Source organism: Oncorhynchus clarkii, chromosome 9 (genome assembly GCF_045791955.1).
Source record: "Oncorhynchus clarkii lewisi isolate Uvic-CL-2024 chromosome 9, UVic_Ocla_1.0, whole genome shotgun sequence".
Taxonomy (NCBI): domain Eukaryota; kingdom Metazoa; phylum Chordata; class Actinopteri; order Salmoniformes; family Salmonidae; genus Oncorhynchus; species Oncorhynchus clarkii.
The window spans coordinates 78,791,136-78,809,703 of NC_092155.1; the positions used below are offsets into that span (position 1 = coordinate 78,791,136).

General features: G+C 39.7%; 1 protein-coding gene across 2 annotated transcripts in view; it reads left to right on the forward strand.

The window, feature by feature from the left end:
- LOC139416967 (uncharacterized) overlaps window positions 1-18,568 on the forward strand; it is a 47,837-nt gene that overhangs the window by 20,923 nt on the left and 8,346 nt on the right. The window contains exons 9-17 of one of the 2 annotated variants that reach the window (XM_071166190.1): window positions 2,143-2,202; window positions 3,661-3,789; window positions 3,899-3,943; window positions 4,184-4,237; window positions 8,035-8,106; window positions 8,221-8,373; window positions 12,539-12,991; window positions 14,894-14,974; window positions 18,255-18,359. In XM_071166190.1, the coding sequence (XP_071022291.1) occupies window positions 2,143-2,202; window positions 3,661-3,789; window positions 3,899-3,943; window positions 4,184-4,237; window positions 8,035-8,106; window positions 8,221-8,373; window positions 12,539-12,991; window positions 14,894-14,974; window positions 18,255-18,359 (1,152 nt within the window). The remainder of the gene's footprint in view (window positions 1-2,142; window positions 2,203-3,660; window positions 3,790-3,898; window positions 3,944-4,183; window positions 4,238-8,034; window positions 8,107-8,220; window positions 8,374-12,538; window positions 12,992-14,893; window positions 14,975-18,254; window positions 18,360-18,568) is intronic. The other variant, XM_071166191.1, reaches the window with a different exon arrangement.

Sequence of the window (18,568 nt, forward strand, 5' to 3'; positions counted from 1 at the left end):
TTACACTAAGGTACGCTTTTTAACCTGACTCCACTTTACACTAAGGTACGCTTTTTAACCTGACTCCACTTTACACTAAGGTACGCTTTTTAACCTGACTCCACTTTACACTAAGGTACGCTTTTTAACCTGCCTCCACTTTACACTAAGGTACGCTTTTTAACCTGACTCCACTTTACGCTAAGGTACGCTTTTTAACCTGACTCTACTTTACGCTAAGGTACGCTTTTTAACCTGACTCCACTTTACGCTAAGGTACGCTTTTTAACCTGACTCCACTTTACGCTAAGGTACGCTTTTTAACCTGACTCTACTTTACACTAAGGTACGCTTTTTAACCTGACTCTACTTTACACTAAGGTACGCTTTTTAACCTGACTCCACTTTACACTAAGGTACGCTTTTTAACCTGACTCCACTTTACACTAAGGTACGCTTTTTAACCTGACTCCACTTTACACTAAGGTACGCTTTTTAACCTGACTCTACTTTACACTAAGGTACGCTTTTTAACCTGACTCCACTTTACACTAAGGTACGCTTTTTAACCTGCCTCCACTTTACACTAAGGTACGCTTTTTAACCTGACTCCACTTTACACTAAGGTACGCTTTTTAACCTGACTCCACTTTACGCTAAGGTACGCTTTTTAACCTGACTCCACTTTACGCTAAGGTACGCTTTTTAACCTGACTCCACTTTACTCTAAGGTACGCTTTTTAACCTGACTCTACTTTACACTAAGGTACGCTTTTTAACCTGACTCTACTTTACACTAAGGTACACTTTTTAACCTGACTCAACTTTACACTAAGGTACGCTTTTTAACCTGACTCCACTTTACACTAAGGTACGCTTTTTAACCTGACTCCACTTTACACTAAGGTACGCTTTTTAACCTGACTCCACTTTACACTAAGGTACGCTTTTTAACCTGACTCTACTTTACACTAAGGTACGCTTTTTAACCTGACTCTACTTTACACTAAGGTACGCTTTTTAACCTGACTCTACTTTACACTAAGGTACGCTTTTTAACCTGACTCCACTTTACACTAAGGTACGCTTTTTAACCTGACTCCACTTTACACTAAGGTACGCTTTTTAACCTGACTCCACTTTACACTAAGGTACGCTTTTTAACCTGACTCTACTTTACACTAAGGTACGCTTTTTAACCTGACTCCACTTTACACTAAGGTACGCTTTTTAACCTGACTCCACTTTACACTAAGGTACGCTTTTTAACCTGACTCCACTTTACACTAAGGTACGCTTTTTAACCTGACTCCACTTTACACTAAGGTACGCTTTTTAACCTGACTCCACTTTACACTAAGGTACGCTTTTTAACCTGACTCCACTTTACACTAAGGTACGCTTTTTAACCTGACTCCACTTTACACTAAGGTACGCTTTTTAACCTGACTCCACTTTACACTAAGGTACGCTTTTTAACCTGACTCCACTTTACACTAAGGTACGCTTTTTAACCTGACTCCACTTTACACTAAGGTACGCTTTTTAACCTGACTCCACTTTACACTAAGGTACGCTTTTTAACCTGACTCCACTTTACACTAAGGTACGCTTTTTAACCTGACTCCACTTTACACTAAGGTACGCTTTTTAACCTGACTCTACTTTACACTAAGGTTCGCTTTTTAACCTGACTCCACTTTACACTAAGGTACGCTTTTTAACCTGACTCTACTTTACACTAAGGTACGCTTTTTAACCTGGCTCTACTTTACACTAAGGTACGCTTTTTAACCTGACTCCACTTTACACTAAGGTACGCTTTTTAACCTGACTCCACTTTACACTAAGGTGTTTTTTAATGTATACCATATTTTATGTGAGCGCATCCCAAATGGCACCCTATTGCCTATTTATTGCACCTCTTCTGACCAGGGCATAGGGTTCTGACATAGGGTTCTGGTAGAAAGTAGTGCACTATATAGGGAAAGTGTTACCATTGGGGAGGCGTACTAAATGAATGAAATTGACAGCACTCCAAAAATATACTTAAAAAAAATATATATATAAGTATTAATTCCAGATGGAATTAGCATGTTTTTTATGATGTGTGTTTTGATAAGGTACTCCTCATCTGCTCTTGATTTGCGCTTTGTTTTTCAGATGAAGCGTAAGCGGTTCGGACACAAATCAACCAAGGTCACCAGGAGACCTAGTATATCGGTAAGATGTAGGGTTGGACCATTTCATTTCAATTCCAGTCAATTTAGGAAGTAAACTTTAAGTTACAATTTTTAACTAACAAAGCTTTTCAAAGAGGAACAATTGTATTTTGGTTTTCTTTCTTGAAGGGTAGGGTAGCATAAACAACCATTAGGGATTTGCATAGACATCAAAAGTCCTAATGCAAAGTTACACCTCAACAGTCTACACACAATACCCCATAATGACAAAGAAAAACGTTTTTTACAATTTTGTTTCTAATTTAAAATAAATGAAATAATACATTTACATAAGTATTCAGATCCTTTACGCAGTACTTTGTTGAAGCACCTTTGGCAGCGATTACAGCCTCGAGTCTTCTTGGGTATGACGCGACAAGCTTGGCACACCTGTATTTGGGGAGTTTCTCTCAAGCTGTCAGGTTTGATGGGGAGCGTTGCTGAACAGCTATTTTCAGATCTCTCCAGAGATGTTCGATCGGGTTCAAGTCCGGGCTCTGGCTGGGTCAATCACGCGTTGTCTTGGCTGTTTGCTTAGGGTCATTGTCCTGTTGGCAGGTGACCCCCCCAGTCTGAGGTCCTGAGTGCTCTGGAGCAGGTTTCCATCAAGGATCTCTCTGTACTTTGTTCTGTTCGTATTTGCCTCGATCCTGACTCGTCTCCCAGTCCCTGCCACTGAAAAACATCCCCACGGCAGGATGCTGCCACCACCATGCTTTACCGTAGGGATGGTGCGAGGTTTCCTCCAGACGTGACGCTTGGCATTCAGGCCGAAGAGTTCAATCTTGGTTTTATCAGACCAGAGAATCTTGTTTCTCATGGTCTGAGAGTCCTTTAGGTTCCTTTTGGCAAACTCCAAGCGGGCTGTCATGTGCCTTTTTACTGATGAGCGGCTTCCGTCTGGCCACTCTACCATAAACTCCTGATTGGTGGAGTGTTGCAGAGATGGTTGTCCTTCTGGAAGGTTCAGGATGCACCTGAGCTCATTTTTGAGACTCATAGCGAAGGGTCTGAATACTTATGTAAATAAGGTTTTTCTGTTTTTTTATTGTTAATAAATGTGCTAGCATTTATTTAAAAAAAACGCTTTCGCTTTGTCGTTATGGGGTTGTGTGTGGATTGATGAAAAAAACATTTATTTAATACATTTTACAATATATATATATATTTTGGTGTTAGTCTATATATTGTAAAATGTATTAAATAAATGTTATATATATATATATATATATAATATAACATAACATAACATAACAAAATATCAAGGGGTCTGAATCCGTTCTGAATGCGCTGGAGATAATTAAAAAAAATATATATATATGTAACACTCTGTTGGAAGACATCCTGCATTCAGGATGGAATTAGCAGGAAATCCATGAATCCTCCAATCGGGATTTGGGGAAAGTTAACACAATTTTAGGCCACAGATAAGGTCAAGATTGTTCTGTTGTCCCCACAGAGAAAAGCCAAGATGAAAGAATCTGTGAAAGAACTGGAAGAGGAGGAGGTGGAAGAGGAGGAGGAAGAAGAGGAGGAGGAGGAAGAAGTAGAAGAAAAGCCACAGAAGAAGATGAGGACTCCTCAACAGGTATTTGTTGATTGACTGAATTGATTGGTTTTGGTTGTCACTGTCCTTGCGTACAAAAAATAATTTGGTGATATGTCAATTGAATTTCTCATGATGTGAAATATTCCAGAAGGTTAAAGAGGAAGAAAAACAAGAGTTGAAACCACAGAGAAAGGTTTGTATTTATTAATTTATTTTAATATGGGTGTTTGTCAATTTTGTTTTGTATTTAAACGCCACGTTAAACGTGTACTTGACACTGCAACAAAATGTCCCCATGGGGACAACTAAGTCAGTTGGTGTACGGGTGGGTCTAATCCTTAGATTTATGAATTTAGCGTAAGAGGGGTGTAAACACTATATACTCTGCAAATAAAAAAATTGCATAGGCTAGCAAACCCATGTCTTTTTACAGAATGTACGGGTGAAAGAGAAGGAGGAGGAAGTAGAGTGGAAGCCAGAGAAAATTGTGAGTTTTAAAAAAATATTAAACGTATTTATTTAACCAGGAAGTTGAGTTGAGAAGACTTCTTTCTAATGGGAGGCTAAGACGTTGTCTGTCGTCGCCTATATAATGGATATGCCACTCAATTATATAAATAATGACACGCAGAGGACCTAGAGTAGAGCCTTGAGGGACACCACCCACATGGATACAGTGCATTATTATTAGGTGTGTGACAAGGCCTGTGCCCCAACTGGCACCATATGCTCTATATAGTATAGTGCACTATATACAGTGCCTTCAGAAAGTATTCAAACCCCTTGACTTTTTCCACATGTTTTGGTGTTAGTCTGAATTAAAAATTTCACCCACCTACACACAATATCCCATAATGACAAAAGTAATCATTTGGGGGGGGGGGGAATGTTTGCGAATGTATTTTTAAAATTAAATGCAAAAATATGTAATTTACAGAAGTATTCACACCCTTGAGTCAATACATGTTAGAATCAGCTTTGGCAGCGATTATAGCTTTGGGTCTTTCTTGGTAAATCTCTAAGAGCTATCCACACCTGGATTATACAATATTTGGCCATTTATTATTTTCAAAATTTTCAAAATTCTTCAAGCAAATTGTTTGTTGGTCAAATTGTTTGCTGGTCATTGCTAGGCAACCATCTTCATGTCTTGCCATAGATTTTCAAGCAGATTTAAGACAAAACTGAAACTCGGCCACTCAGGAACATTCACTGTCTCCTTGGTAAGCATCTCCAGTGTAGATTTGGCATTGGGTTTTAGGTTATTGTCCTGCTGAAAGGTGAATTCATCTCCTAGTGTCTGGTGGAAAACAGACTGAACCAGGTTTTCCCTCTAGGATTTTGCCTGTGCTTAGCTCCATTCCGTTTGGATTTTTTTATCCTTAAAAGCTCTACAGTCCTTAAATGTTTGTATATATTTTTTTTACATTTAACCTTTAACCGAACTAGGCATGTGAGTTAAGAACAAATTCTTATTTACAATGATGGCCTACCCCCGGCCAAACCCGGAAGACGCTGGGCCAATTGTGCGCCGCCCTATGGGACTCCCAATCACGGCCGGATGTGAACCAGGGACTGTAGTGACGCCTCTTGCACAGAGATGCAGTGCCTCAGAACGCTGCGCCACTCGGGAGCCCTTAACGATTACAAGCATACTCATGACACGATGCAGCCACCACTACGCTTGAAAATATGGAGAGTGGGACTCATGTATTGGATTTGCCCCAAACGTGATACTTTGTATTCAGGAAAAAATGTGAATTGCTTTGCCACATTTGTTGCAGTTTTACTGTAGTGCCTTGTTGCAAACAGGATGCATGTTTTGGGATATTTTTTATTCTGTACAGTCTTCTTTAGTTTCACTGTGTCATGTAGGTTAGTATTGTAGAGTCACTATATAATGTTGATCCATCCTCAGTTTTCTCCCATCACAGCCTTTAAACTGAGCGATATTCAATGTCTGCTGTTTTAATTTTGTACCCATCTACCAATAAGTATCCCTTTGCAAGGCATTGGTAAACTTCCCTGTTTTTTGCGGTTGAATCTGTGTTTAAAATTCACTGCTCGACTGAGGGACCTTGCAATTATCTGTATGTGTGGGGTACAGAGATGGTAGTCATTCCTCATGTTACCTGAATGCATAGTGCCAACTTTAAAGTTTGGTGGAGGAGGAATAATGGTCTGGGGTTGTTTTTCATGGTTCAGGCCCCTTCGTTCCAGTGAAGGGAAATCTTAACACTACACCATACAATGACATTCTAGATGATTCTGTGCTTCCAACTTTGTGGCAACAGTTTGGGGAAGGCCCGTTCCTGTTTCAGCATGACAATGCACAAAGCAAGGTCTATACAGAAATTCTTTGTTGAGATCGGTGTGGAAGGATATATTATTATTATTATTATTATTATATATTTTTTTCATTTTACCCCTTCTCCCCAATTTCGTGGTATCCATTTAGTAGCTAGTCTTATCTCATCGCTGCAACTCCCGTACGGACTCGGGAGAGCCATGCGTCCTCCGAAACACGACCCAACCAAGCCACACTGCTTCTTGACACAATGCCCGCTTTACCCGGAAGCAATTGTGCACCGCCCCACAGGTCTCCCGGTCGCGGCCGGCTGCGACAGAGCCTGGACTCGGAACCAGGATCTCTAGTGGCACAGCTAGCGATGCAGTGCCTTAGACTACTGCACCACTCTGGAGGCCCCCGTGGACGAACTTGACTGACCTGCACAGAGCCCTGACCTCAACCCCCATCGAACACCTTTGGGATGAATTGGAATGCCGACAGCGAGCCAGGTCTAATTTCCCAACATCATATAATATAGCCCGACCTCACTAATGCTCTTGTGGCTTCCAATGGAAGAGTGGAGGCTGTTATAGCAGCAATGTCCCAACATCTAGTGGAAAGTCTTCCCAGAAGAGTGGAGGTTGTTATAGCAGCAATGTTCCTACATCTATTGGAAAGCCTTCCCAGAAGAGTGGAGGCTGTTATAGCAGCAAAAGGGGGGGACCAACTCCATATTAATGCCCATGATTTTGGAATGAGATGTTCGACAAGCAGGTGTCCACATTGTGTCATGTGGTGTGTGTATACAGTGATATCGGAAAGTATTCAGACCCCTTCCCTTCCACATTTTGTTACGTTAATCTTATTCTAAAATGGATTAAACTATACAAAAAAATTCTCATCCATCTACACACAATACCCCATAATGACAAAAAGCAAAAACAGGTGTTTAGAAATGTATTTTTTTAAATACCGTATTTACATTCGTATTCAGGCCCTTTGCAATGAGACTCGAAATTGAGCTCAGGTGCATCCTGTTTCCATTGATCATCCTTGAGATGTTTCTACAACTTGATTGGAGTTCACCTGTGGTAAATTCAATTGATTGGACATGATTTGGAAAGGCTCACACCTGTCTATATAAGGTCCCACAGTGCATGTCAGAGTAAAAACTAAGCTTTGAGTTCAAAATAATTTCCCGTTGAGCTCAGAGACAGGATTGTGTCGAGGCACAGATCTGGGGAAGGGTACCAAAAAATGTCTGCAGAATTGAAGGTCCCCAAGTGGTCTCCATCATTCTTAAATGGAAGAAGTTTGGAATCACCAAGACTCTTCCTAGGGCTGGCCACCCGGCCAAACTGACCCCCCGACCAAACTGGCCTCCCCTGAGCAATCTGTGAAGGACTTTGGTACTGGTCGTAGAAAAAATAACTTCACTGGATTTTTGGAATACTAAAATGGATTCTAGAACAGCCAAACCCTTCTTTGTGAGGCATTGGAAAACCTCCCTGGTCTTTTGTTGTTGAATCTGTGTTTGAAATTCACTGCTTCGACTGAGGGATCCTACAGATGTATGTGTGGGGTACAGAGATGTCATTCAAAAATCATGTTAAACACTATTATTGCACACGGAGTGAGTCCATGCATCTTATTATGTGACTTGTTAAGCACATCTTTACCCCTGAACTTATTTAGGCTTGTCATAACAAAGGGATAGAACATTTGACAAGACATTTATGCATTTTCATTTTTAGTTAATTTGTCAAATAAAAAAACACAATTCCACTTTGACGTGTGTGTGTGTGTGTGTGTGTGTGTGTGTGTGTGTTGGCCAGTGACCACAAAATCTAAATGTAATTCGTTTTTAATTCGTACTGCAATCACAAAATGTGTAAAAAGTCACTGTAGGGAATCCGGTGCTACTTGGGATGCATCCAAGGTAACTCCCTAGATGTGTTTTGAGTGACATTTCTCTTCCTGTTGTCATCCTACAGGTGTATAACCACAGCGAGGGAAGTGACTCTGAAGAGCCGCCGCAGGAACCGACTAACATCTCACGTATAACGGTGGGTCAGTGGAAGACTGAGTCCCAGATGGCATTCTTACCCCTCTCTTCCCCCCCCCTGCTCACTCGCCCAGGTACGACGACTTCTTTATGTGTTTCTCCCTTTCTCTCTCAGGGTAAATTGAAGAAGCGTACTCAGGGCTGTGGTCAGTGTGCTCCCTGTCGGCGTACAGATTGTGGTAAATGTGTCTACTGCCTGGACAAGCCCAAGAACGGCGGGGCCAACAAAAAGAAACAGAAGTGCAAGTACCGCCGCTGTCTTAATATGGTACATATGGTTCTGTATGGTACATATGGTTATGTATGGTACATATGGTTCTGTATGGTACATATGGGTCTGTATGGTACATATGGTTCTGGTGTATGGTTCTGTATGGTACATATGGTTCTGTATGGTATATATGGTTCTGGTATATGGTTATATATGGTACATATGGTTCTGGTGTATGGTACATATGGTTCTGGTGTATGGTTATGTATGGTACATATGGTTCTATATGGTACATATGGTTATTGTGTATGGTTATGTATGGTACATATGGTTCAGCTGTATGGTCATATATGGTACATATGGTTCTGGTGTATGGTCATATATGGTACATATGGTTCTGGTGTATGGTTCTGTATGGTACATATGGTTCTGGTGTATGGTTCTGGTGTATGGTTATGTATGGTACATATGGTTCTATATGGTACATATGGTGCTTGTGTATGGTTATGTATGGTACATATGGTTCAGCTGTATGGTCATATATGGTACATATGGTTCTGGTGTATGGTCATATATGGTACATATGGTTCTGGTGTATGGTTATATATGGTACATATGGTTCTGGTGTATGGTTATATATGGTACATATGGTTCTATATGGTTCTGGTGTATGGTTCTTTATGGTACATATGGTTCTGGTGTATGGTTCTTCGGGGTACATATGGTTCCGGTGTATGGTTATTCAGGGTACATATGGTAATATATGGAACATATGGACATATGGGACATATGGTAATATATGGAACATATTGCTATATATGGTACATATTGCTATATATGGTACATATGGTAATATATGGTTATATATGGCACATCTGGAAATATATGGTACATATGGAAATATATGGTACATATGGTTCCGGTGTATGGTTCTATGTGGTACATATGGTTCTGGTGTATGGTTCTTAATGGCACATATGGTTCTGGTGTATGGTTCCATATGGATATGTATGGTACATATGGTAATATATGGTACATATGGTAATACATTGTACATACGGTTGGTTATATGTGGTACATGTGGTTCTGGTGTATGGTTCTTTATGGTACATATGGTTCTGGTGTATGGTTCTAAATGGTTTAGAACGTATGCTTCTTAATGGTACATATGGTTATGGCGTATGCTTCTTAATGGTACATATGGTTCTGGCGTATTGTTATTCATGGTACATATGGCTCTGATGTATGGTTCTTTATGGTACATATGGCTCTTTATGGTACATATTATTATGTATGGTACATATGGCTCTGATGTATGGTTCTTTATGGTACATATGGCTCTTTATGGTACATATTATTATGTATGGTACATATGGTTCCGGTGTATGTTTATTTATGGTACATATGGTTCTTTGTGGTACATACGACTCTTTATGGTACATATATTTATGGTATATATGGTTATTTACGGTACATATGGTTCTTTATGGTACATATGGTTATGGTACGTGTTGTTCTGGTGTATTTGGTACATTTATGGTACATATGGTTATGGTATATGGTACAGTTGTAGTCGGAAGTTTACATACACTTTAGCCAAATATATTTAAACTCAGTTTGTCACAATTCCTGACATTTAATCCTAGTAAAAATTCCCTGTATTAGGTCAGTTAGGATCACCACCTCATTTATTATTAAAAAATACATGTTTTAGCCCCTTTTTCTCCCAAATTTTGTGGCGTCCAATTGTTAGTAGTTACTATCTTGTCTCATCGCGACAACTCCCGTACGTACGGGCTCGGGAGAGACGAAGGTCGAAAGCCATGCTTCTTAACACAGCGCCATCCAACCCGGAAGCCAGCCGCACCAATGTGTCGGAGGAAACACCGTGCATCTGGCGACCTTGGTTAACGTGCACTGCGCCCGGCCCGCCACAGGAACGAGATGAGACAAGGATATCCCTACCGGCCAAACCCTCCCTAACCCGGACGACGCTCGGCCAATTGTGCATCGCCCCATGGACCTCCCGGTCGCGGTCGGCTACGACAGAGCCTGGGTGCGAACCCAGAGTCTCTGGTGGCACAGCTAGCGCTGCGATGCAGTGCCCTAGACCACTGCGCCACCCAGGAGGCCCCACCACTTTATTTTAAGATTGTGAAATGTCAGAATAATATTAGAGTGAATTATTTATTTCAGCTTTTATTTCTTTCATCACATTCCCAGTGGGTCAGAAGTTTACAAACACTCAATTAGTATTTGGTAGCATTGCCTTTAAATAGTTTAACTTGGGTCAAACGTTTCGGGGAGCCTTACACAAGCTTCCCACAATAAATTGGTGAATTTTGGCCCATTATTCCTGACAGAGCTGGTGTAACGGAGTCAGGTTTGTAGGCCTCCTTGCTCGCACACGCTTTTTCAGTTCTGTCCACAAATGTTCCATTGGATTGAGGTCAGGACTTTGTGATGGCCACTCCAATACCTTGACTTTGTTGGCCTCAAGCCATTTTTCCACAACTTTGGAAGTATGCTTGGGGTCATTGTCCATTTGGAAGACCCATTTGCAACCAAGCTTCCTGACTGATGTCTTGAGATGTTGCTTCAATATATCCACATAATTTTCTTGCCTCATGATGCCATCTATTTTGTGAAGTGCACCAGTCCCTCCTGCAGCAAAGCACCCCCACAACATGATGCTGCCACCCCCGGGCTTCACGGTTGGGATGGTGTTCTACGTCTTGCAAGGCTCTCCATTTTTCCTCCAAAAATAACGATGGACATTATGGCCAAACAGTTCTATTTTTGTTTCATCAGACCAGAAGACATTTCTCCAAAAAGTACGATCTTTGTCCCCATGTGCAGTTGCAAACCGTAGTCTGGCTTTTTTTATGGCAATTTTGGAGCAGTAGCTTCTTCCTTGCTGAGCGGCCTTTCAGGTTATGTCGATATAGGACTCGTTTCACTGTGGATATAGATACTTTTGTACCTGTTTCCTCTAGCATCTTCAGAAGGTCTTTTTTGCTGTTGTTCTGGGATTGATTTGCACTTTTCGCACCAAAGTACGTTCATCTCTAGGAGACAGAACGCGCCTCCTTCCTGAGCGGTATGACGGCTGCGTGGTCCCATGGTGTTTATACTTGCGTACTATTGTTTGTACAGATGAACGTGGTACCTTCAGATGTTTGGAATTTGCTTGTGGAGGTCTACAATTTTTTGGGGGGAGGTCTTGGCTGATATCTTTTGATTTTCCCATGATGTCAAGCAAAGAGGCACTGATTTTTTTTCACACCTCCAATTGACTCAAATGATGTCAATTAGCCTATCGGGAGCTTCTAAAGCCATGACATAATTTTCTGGAATTTTCCAAGCTGTTTAAAGGCACAGTCAACTTAGTGTATGTAAACTTCTGACCCACTGGAATTGTGATATAATCGGTCTGTAAACAATTCTTGGAAAAATGACTTGTGGAATGCACAAAGTAGATGTCCTACTTTGACAAGACATTTGTGGAGTGGTTGAAAAACTAGTTTTAATGACTCCAACCTGAGTGTATGTAAACTTCCGACTTCTACTGTATACGGTTCTTTATGGTATCTGGTTCTTTATGGTTCTTTATGGTATTTGGTTCTTTATGGTTCTTTATGGTATTTGGTTCTTTATGGTTCTTTATGGTTCTTTATGGTATTTGGTTCTTTATGGTTCTTTATGGTATTTGGTTCTTTATGGTTCTTTATGGTTCTTTATGGTATTTGGTTCTTTATGGTTCTTTATGGTATTTGGTTCTTTATGGTTCTTTTTGGTTTATGGTATTTGGTTCTTTATGGTTCTTTATGGTTCTTTATGGTATTTGGTTCTTTATGGTTCTTTATGGTATTTGGTTCTTTATGGTTCTTTTTGGTGTATGGTATTTGGTTCATGGTTCTTTATGGTTTTGTATGGTATTTGGTTCATGGTTCTTTATGGTATATGGTACTTTTTTGGTTATGGTATGTGGTGGTTAAGAGAATGTGTTTTCAATTTGTGTTAGTTTATTTCGCTAAATCTCGTGACATTGTTTTTCATAGATGATTTAAATTGTATTTCACACACATATACACACACACACACACACACACACACACACACACACACACACACACACAGTCTGAATGCCTCTTATAGACGTTATGCTGTCAGTAGTATGTATGTATGTATGTATTTGTAATTACAAGCCTTCTCCCTACAGCCCACCAAAAGGGACTTAATGGGGAGCTACTTTAAGAAACACCTGACAGAAGACCCAGGTGGCCAGTGTGTTCCCATTGGACTAGGAAGTGTACTTCCAGGAAGTGTTCCTATTTCACCAGGAACTGTAGTAGGACGTGGAGCAGGATATGTACTATTAGGAAGGACACTTTCAAAATGGCGTATGGTAAAACCAGGAAGTGGATCAACAGTTGGGACAGGGAGGGGACGTGGTCGGCCCCCTAAACACTTCACCAAACGGAGGAGACGAGTATGGAGCCAGGTCTCCTCGAGTGATACGACAGAGACGGACGAGACTGAGGAGGAAGAGGAACCAGTCTACACCGTTACCACCCAGTCGTTGGAGCACAGCCCTGGGGGAGGGGGAGAGGATGGAGAGGGATGGGCGGAACTACAGGAGTACGACGACGACGTGCCTGAACAAATACCTCAGGTAAGCTCTGACGGTCTCTGTGGTTGTGTCCCAATAACCTAGCCTTTCTTCCGAAGTGTGCACTTTCCTTAATGGATTTGAAAGGAAATGGTCGGTAATATGGACACCCCTAGCCCATGCCCTATACCTATCCAATAATTTTACATTTTGGGTAGTAGTGAACGAGTGCACACTTCAGGAGGAAGGAGAGCTTATTGGGACACACCCCCATATCTTTGTTCTGTCCTTTAACGGGGCACGTTAAATCGGCTTTCAAGCCCCATCTGGCCCATGGGCCGCCAGTTAGAGACCTCTGTTGTACATCAGGGGTTTTCAAACCTCGTCGGGGATCCCCAGCCGCTCCATGTGGCCCCGGAGGAGCTCTCTCGGTTGGGCCCTGGAGGGGGGCTCTCTCGGTTGGGCCCTGGAGGGGGGCTCTCTCGGTTAGACCCTGGAGGAACTTTTCTTAATCTTGATTTTAAAAAATGTAACACTCACTTGTAAATGTGACAGGTGGAATGCACATATAATTGAGACTTGGGAGCATCAGGTCAGGTAATACATTAAATGGCACGTGGTGACATGTGTATCGCTGTGTCCAGTCCAGTGTGCTCAGGCTGCTGTTACATTAGGATAATTTGAGGAACAAAGGGGAGAACCATTAGCACAGGCAAGTCTGATTTTAGGCTTAGCTGTACCATATCCTCTGCCATAGAAACAAATGGAGCGTTGCTTTGTGTCCACGGTTGCACCTTTTTTACAGAAAACCATCTTGTCTCCAATGTTTCATAACTAAATATCTATTTTACTGAAGCTTTGTTTTTTTAAATTTGCGGAACACTCTTAAAGGTGTACACACGTAATTATCATGAGTAAGGAACTATCCAACTATTAAAATAGTTCAAATAATTTATTTATTTATATATTATTTATATATTTATTTATATATATTTATTTATTTATTTATATTTATTTATATATTTATTTATTTATATTTATTTATATATATATTTATTTATTTATATATATTTATATTTATTTATTTATATATATTTATATATATTTATTTTTATATATATATTTTAGTATTTATTTATATATGTATTTATTTATATTTATTTATATATATATATTTTTTTAAATATTTATTTATATATTTATTTATTTTTATTTATTTATATATTTATTTATATATTTATTTATTCATATATATTTATATATATTTATTTATTTATTTATATATATTTATATATATTTATTTTTATATATATATTTTATTATTTATTTATTTATTTATATTTGTTTATTTATATTTATTTTTATATATATATATTTATTTTTATATATATATATATATTTATATATATATATATTTATATATTTATTTATTTATATATATTTTATTATATTATTTTATTATTTATTTATATATTTATTTATTTATATATATTTATTTATATATATATTTATTTATATATATATTTATTTATTTATATTTATTTATATATATATTTATTTATATATATTTATTTATATATATATATATATATTTATTTTTATATATATATTTTATTATTTATTTATATATTTATTTATTTATATTTATTTATTTATTTATTTATTTATATTTATTTATATATATATTTATTTATATATATATATATTTATTTTTATATATATATTTTATTATGTATTTATATATTTATTTATTTATATTTATTTATATATATATATTTATAAATATTTATTTATTTATATTTATATATTTATTTTTTAAATGTCACAAAATGGATGATTTGCAGTATGGATCAGATGAGATGGAGGTCATTACCTCTAAATGAATTAATAAGGACATTTTTAGTTGTGCCGCAGAATTTGTTATCCAGCACAATATGATGTTTCTTTATCTTCCTCTGGTTCTAGATGTCTCCATCCTATATGCCTGTAAACCCCAGTAGTGGTGTATCTGGGTCAGAGGAACCCTACCCCAGCAGCTGTGTTCAGGTAAGGACCAACAACGCATACGAATGTACAGTTGAAGTCGGAAGTTTTGCATACACTTAGGTTGGAGTCATTAAAACTTTTTAACTCCACTAATTTATTGTTAATTAACAAACTATAGTTTTGGCAAGTCGGTTAGGAGATTTACTTTATGCATGACACAAGTCATTTGTCTAACAATTGTTTAGAGACAGATTATTTCACTTATAATTCACTGTATCACAATTCCAGTGGGTCAGAAGTTTACATACACTAAGTTGACTGTGCCTTTAAACAGCTTGGAAAATGATGTCATGACTTTAGAAGCTTCTGATAGGCTAATTGAGCTCATTTGAATCAATTGGAGGTGTATCTGTGGATGTATTTCAAGGCCTACCTTCAAACTCAGTGCCTCTTTGCTTGACATCACGGGAAAATCAAAATAAATCAGCCAAGACCTCAGAAAAAAAAATGTAGACCGTCACAAGTCTGGTTCATCCTTGGGAGTAATTTCAAAACGCCTGAAGGTACCACGTTCATCTGTACAAACAATAGTACGCAAGTATAAACACCATGGGACCACGCAGCCATCATACCGCTCAGGAAGGAGACGCGTTCTGTCTCCTAGAGATGAACGTACTTGTGCAAATCAATCCCAGAACAACAGGCTACCCGAAACGTTTGACCCAAGTTAAACAATTTAAAGGCAATGCTACCAAATACTAATTGAGTGTATGTAAACTTCTGACCCACTGGGAATGTGATGAAAGAAATAAAAGCGGAAATAAATCATTTTCTCTACTATTATTCTGACATTTCACATTCTTAAAATAAAGTGGTGGTCCTAACTGACCTAAGACAGGGAATTTTTACTCGGATTTAATGTCAGGAATTGTGAAAAAGTTAGTAAATGTATTTGGCTAAGGTGTATGTAAACGTCCGACTTCAACTGTACGTGTGCATACATACTGTGTGTGTACATACACTGTGCATTTGGAAAGGATTTTGACCCCTTGACCTTTCAAACATTTTGCTAGGCAAAAACGGGTAAAAAAAAACCTGAAATATCACATTTACATAAGTATCAAATCAAATGTATGAAGGGCTTTATAAATACATCAGCTGATATCTCAAAGTGCTGTACAGAAACCCAGCCTAGAGAGGAACCAGGCTATGAGGGGTGGCCAGTCCTCTTCTGGCTGTGCCGGGTGGAGATTAGAAACCTAGAGAGGAACCAGGCTATGAGGGGTGGCCAGTCCTCTTCTGGCTGTGCCAGGTGGAGATTATAACAGAACAAATAATAATAATCACAGTAGTTGTCGAGGGTGCAGCAAGTCAGCACCTCAGGAGTAAACGTCAGTTGGCTTTTCATAGCCGATCATTCAGAGTATCTCTACCGCTCCTGCTGTCTCTAGAGAGTTGAAAACAGCAGATCTGGGACAGGTAGCACGTCCGGTGAACAGGCAGAACAGTTGAAACTGGAGCAGCAGCACGGACAGGTGGACTGGGCACAGCAAGGAGTCATCATGCCAGGTAGTCCTGAGGCATGGTCCTAGGGTCCTCCGAGAGAGAGAAAGAAAGAGAGAATTAGAGAGAGCATACTTAAATTCACACAGGACACCGGATGAGACAGGAGAAGTACTGCAGATATAACAAACTGACCCTAGCCCCCCGACACATAAACTACTGCAGCATAAATGCTGGAGGCTGAGACAGGAGGGGTCAGGAGACACTGTGGCCCCATCCGATGATACCCCCCGGACAGGGCCAAACAGGAAGGATATAACCCCACCCACTTTGCCAAAGCACAGCCCCCACACCACTAGAGGGATATCTTCAACCACCAACTTACCATCCTGAGACAAGGCCGAGTATAGCCCACAAAGATCGCCGCCACGGCACAACCCAAGGGGGGGGGCGCCAAGTATTCAGACCCTTTACTTAGTACTTTGTTGAAGCACCTTTGGCAGCGATTACAGCCTTGAGTCTTCTTGGGTATGACACTACAAGGTTGGCACACCTACAGTACCAGTCAAACGTTTGGTCACACCTATCCATTCCAGGCTTTTTCTTCATTTTTTTAAAACTATTTTCTACATTGTAAAATAATACTGAAAACATTACAACTATGAAATAACACATATGGAATCATGTAGTAACCAAAAAAAAGTGTTAAACAAATCAAAAATATATTTTGTATCGGAGATTCTTCAAGGTAGCCACCCTTTTTGCCTTGACAGCTTTGCACGTATCCCTAATTGCTCATGTAATTCGCTCTTGATAAGAGCATCTGCTTAAATGTAAATGTAGCAACTGCTTGTAGAACACTCTTTTTTTCCCCCCACCTGTGATCAAGAAACTCTCCATTACTCCGTCTTTTAGTTTTGGATGTCATGGTAGGCTATCGCTGGTACTCCATGTTAGTTTTGGATGTCATGGTAGGCTATCGCTGGTACTCCATTTTAGTTTTGGATGTCATGGTAGGCTATCGCTGGTACTCCATTTTAGTTTTGGATGTCATGGTAGGCTATCGCTGGTACTCCATTTTAGTTTTGGATGTCATGGTAGGCTATCGCTGGTACTCCATTTTAGTTTTGGATGTCATGGTAGGCTATCGCTGGTACTCCATTTTAGTTTTGGATGTCATGGTAGGCTATCGCTGGTACTCCATTTTAGTTTTGGATGTCATGGTAGGCTATCGCTGGTACTCCATTTTAGTTTTGGATGTCATGGTAGGCTATCGCTGGTACTCCATTTTAGTTTTGGATGTCATGGTAGGCTATCGCTGGTACTCCATTTTAGTTTTGGATGTCATGGTAGGCTATCGCTGGTACTCCATTTTAGTTTTGGATGTCATGGTAGGCTATCGCTGGTACTCCATGTAATTCCAGGCAGGGCAGATCTGATGGAAACGCCAGCAACGGGGATTTAGACAGCCACAAAGCCCGGGACATTCCGCAGGCCCGCAAGGGCTAAACGTGTTGCGGGCTGTGTTCAAGCTGTCAAGGAAACCCTCGCTAGCTTGATATTGAGTTAGCAGCTAAGCTAGCTGAGCTACCAAGCAGCTCGTCAAACTATTAGTTGACAGGATCCCTGGAGAGATATAGTGGTCCCAGCAACTGAGGTTAACCGGGTCGCTAGTAACCAAACTTTTTTCAATAGAACACTTTTTTTGCAGAGAATTTCAACACAACAAACTCCCTCGTTCCGCGTTCAGCATGCATTACACCAATTGCAATTGACCATAATGCTGAATGTATGCATCTATAGTATAATTGTATTAAAATCCCTGCCCTATCCCCAGCCCTACCCGCAGAGCTGTTACCAGGGCGACCATGGCAACCTCCAGTTCATCAGGATGAACGGCAACCAAATTACCATCACCCCTGGCCCCAGCCTCGCTTCTCAGGTAGTGAGTCACACACACATCATCATCACCGTATTCACAAATTCGATAGCTGGTGCTGAATGGGACTTTTTACTGGGAATCTATTGCATTGTCACAGCTTGGTGTGTAAAACCAAGCTAGTCCATCAATTTTTAGTAAAACCAGGCTAGTCCATCAATTTTTAGTAAAACCAGGCTAGTCCATCAATTTTTAGTAAAACCAGGCTAGTC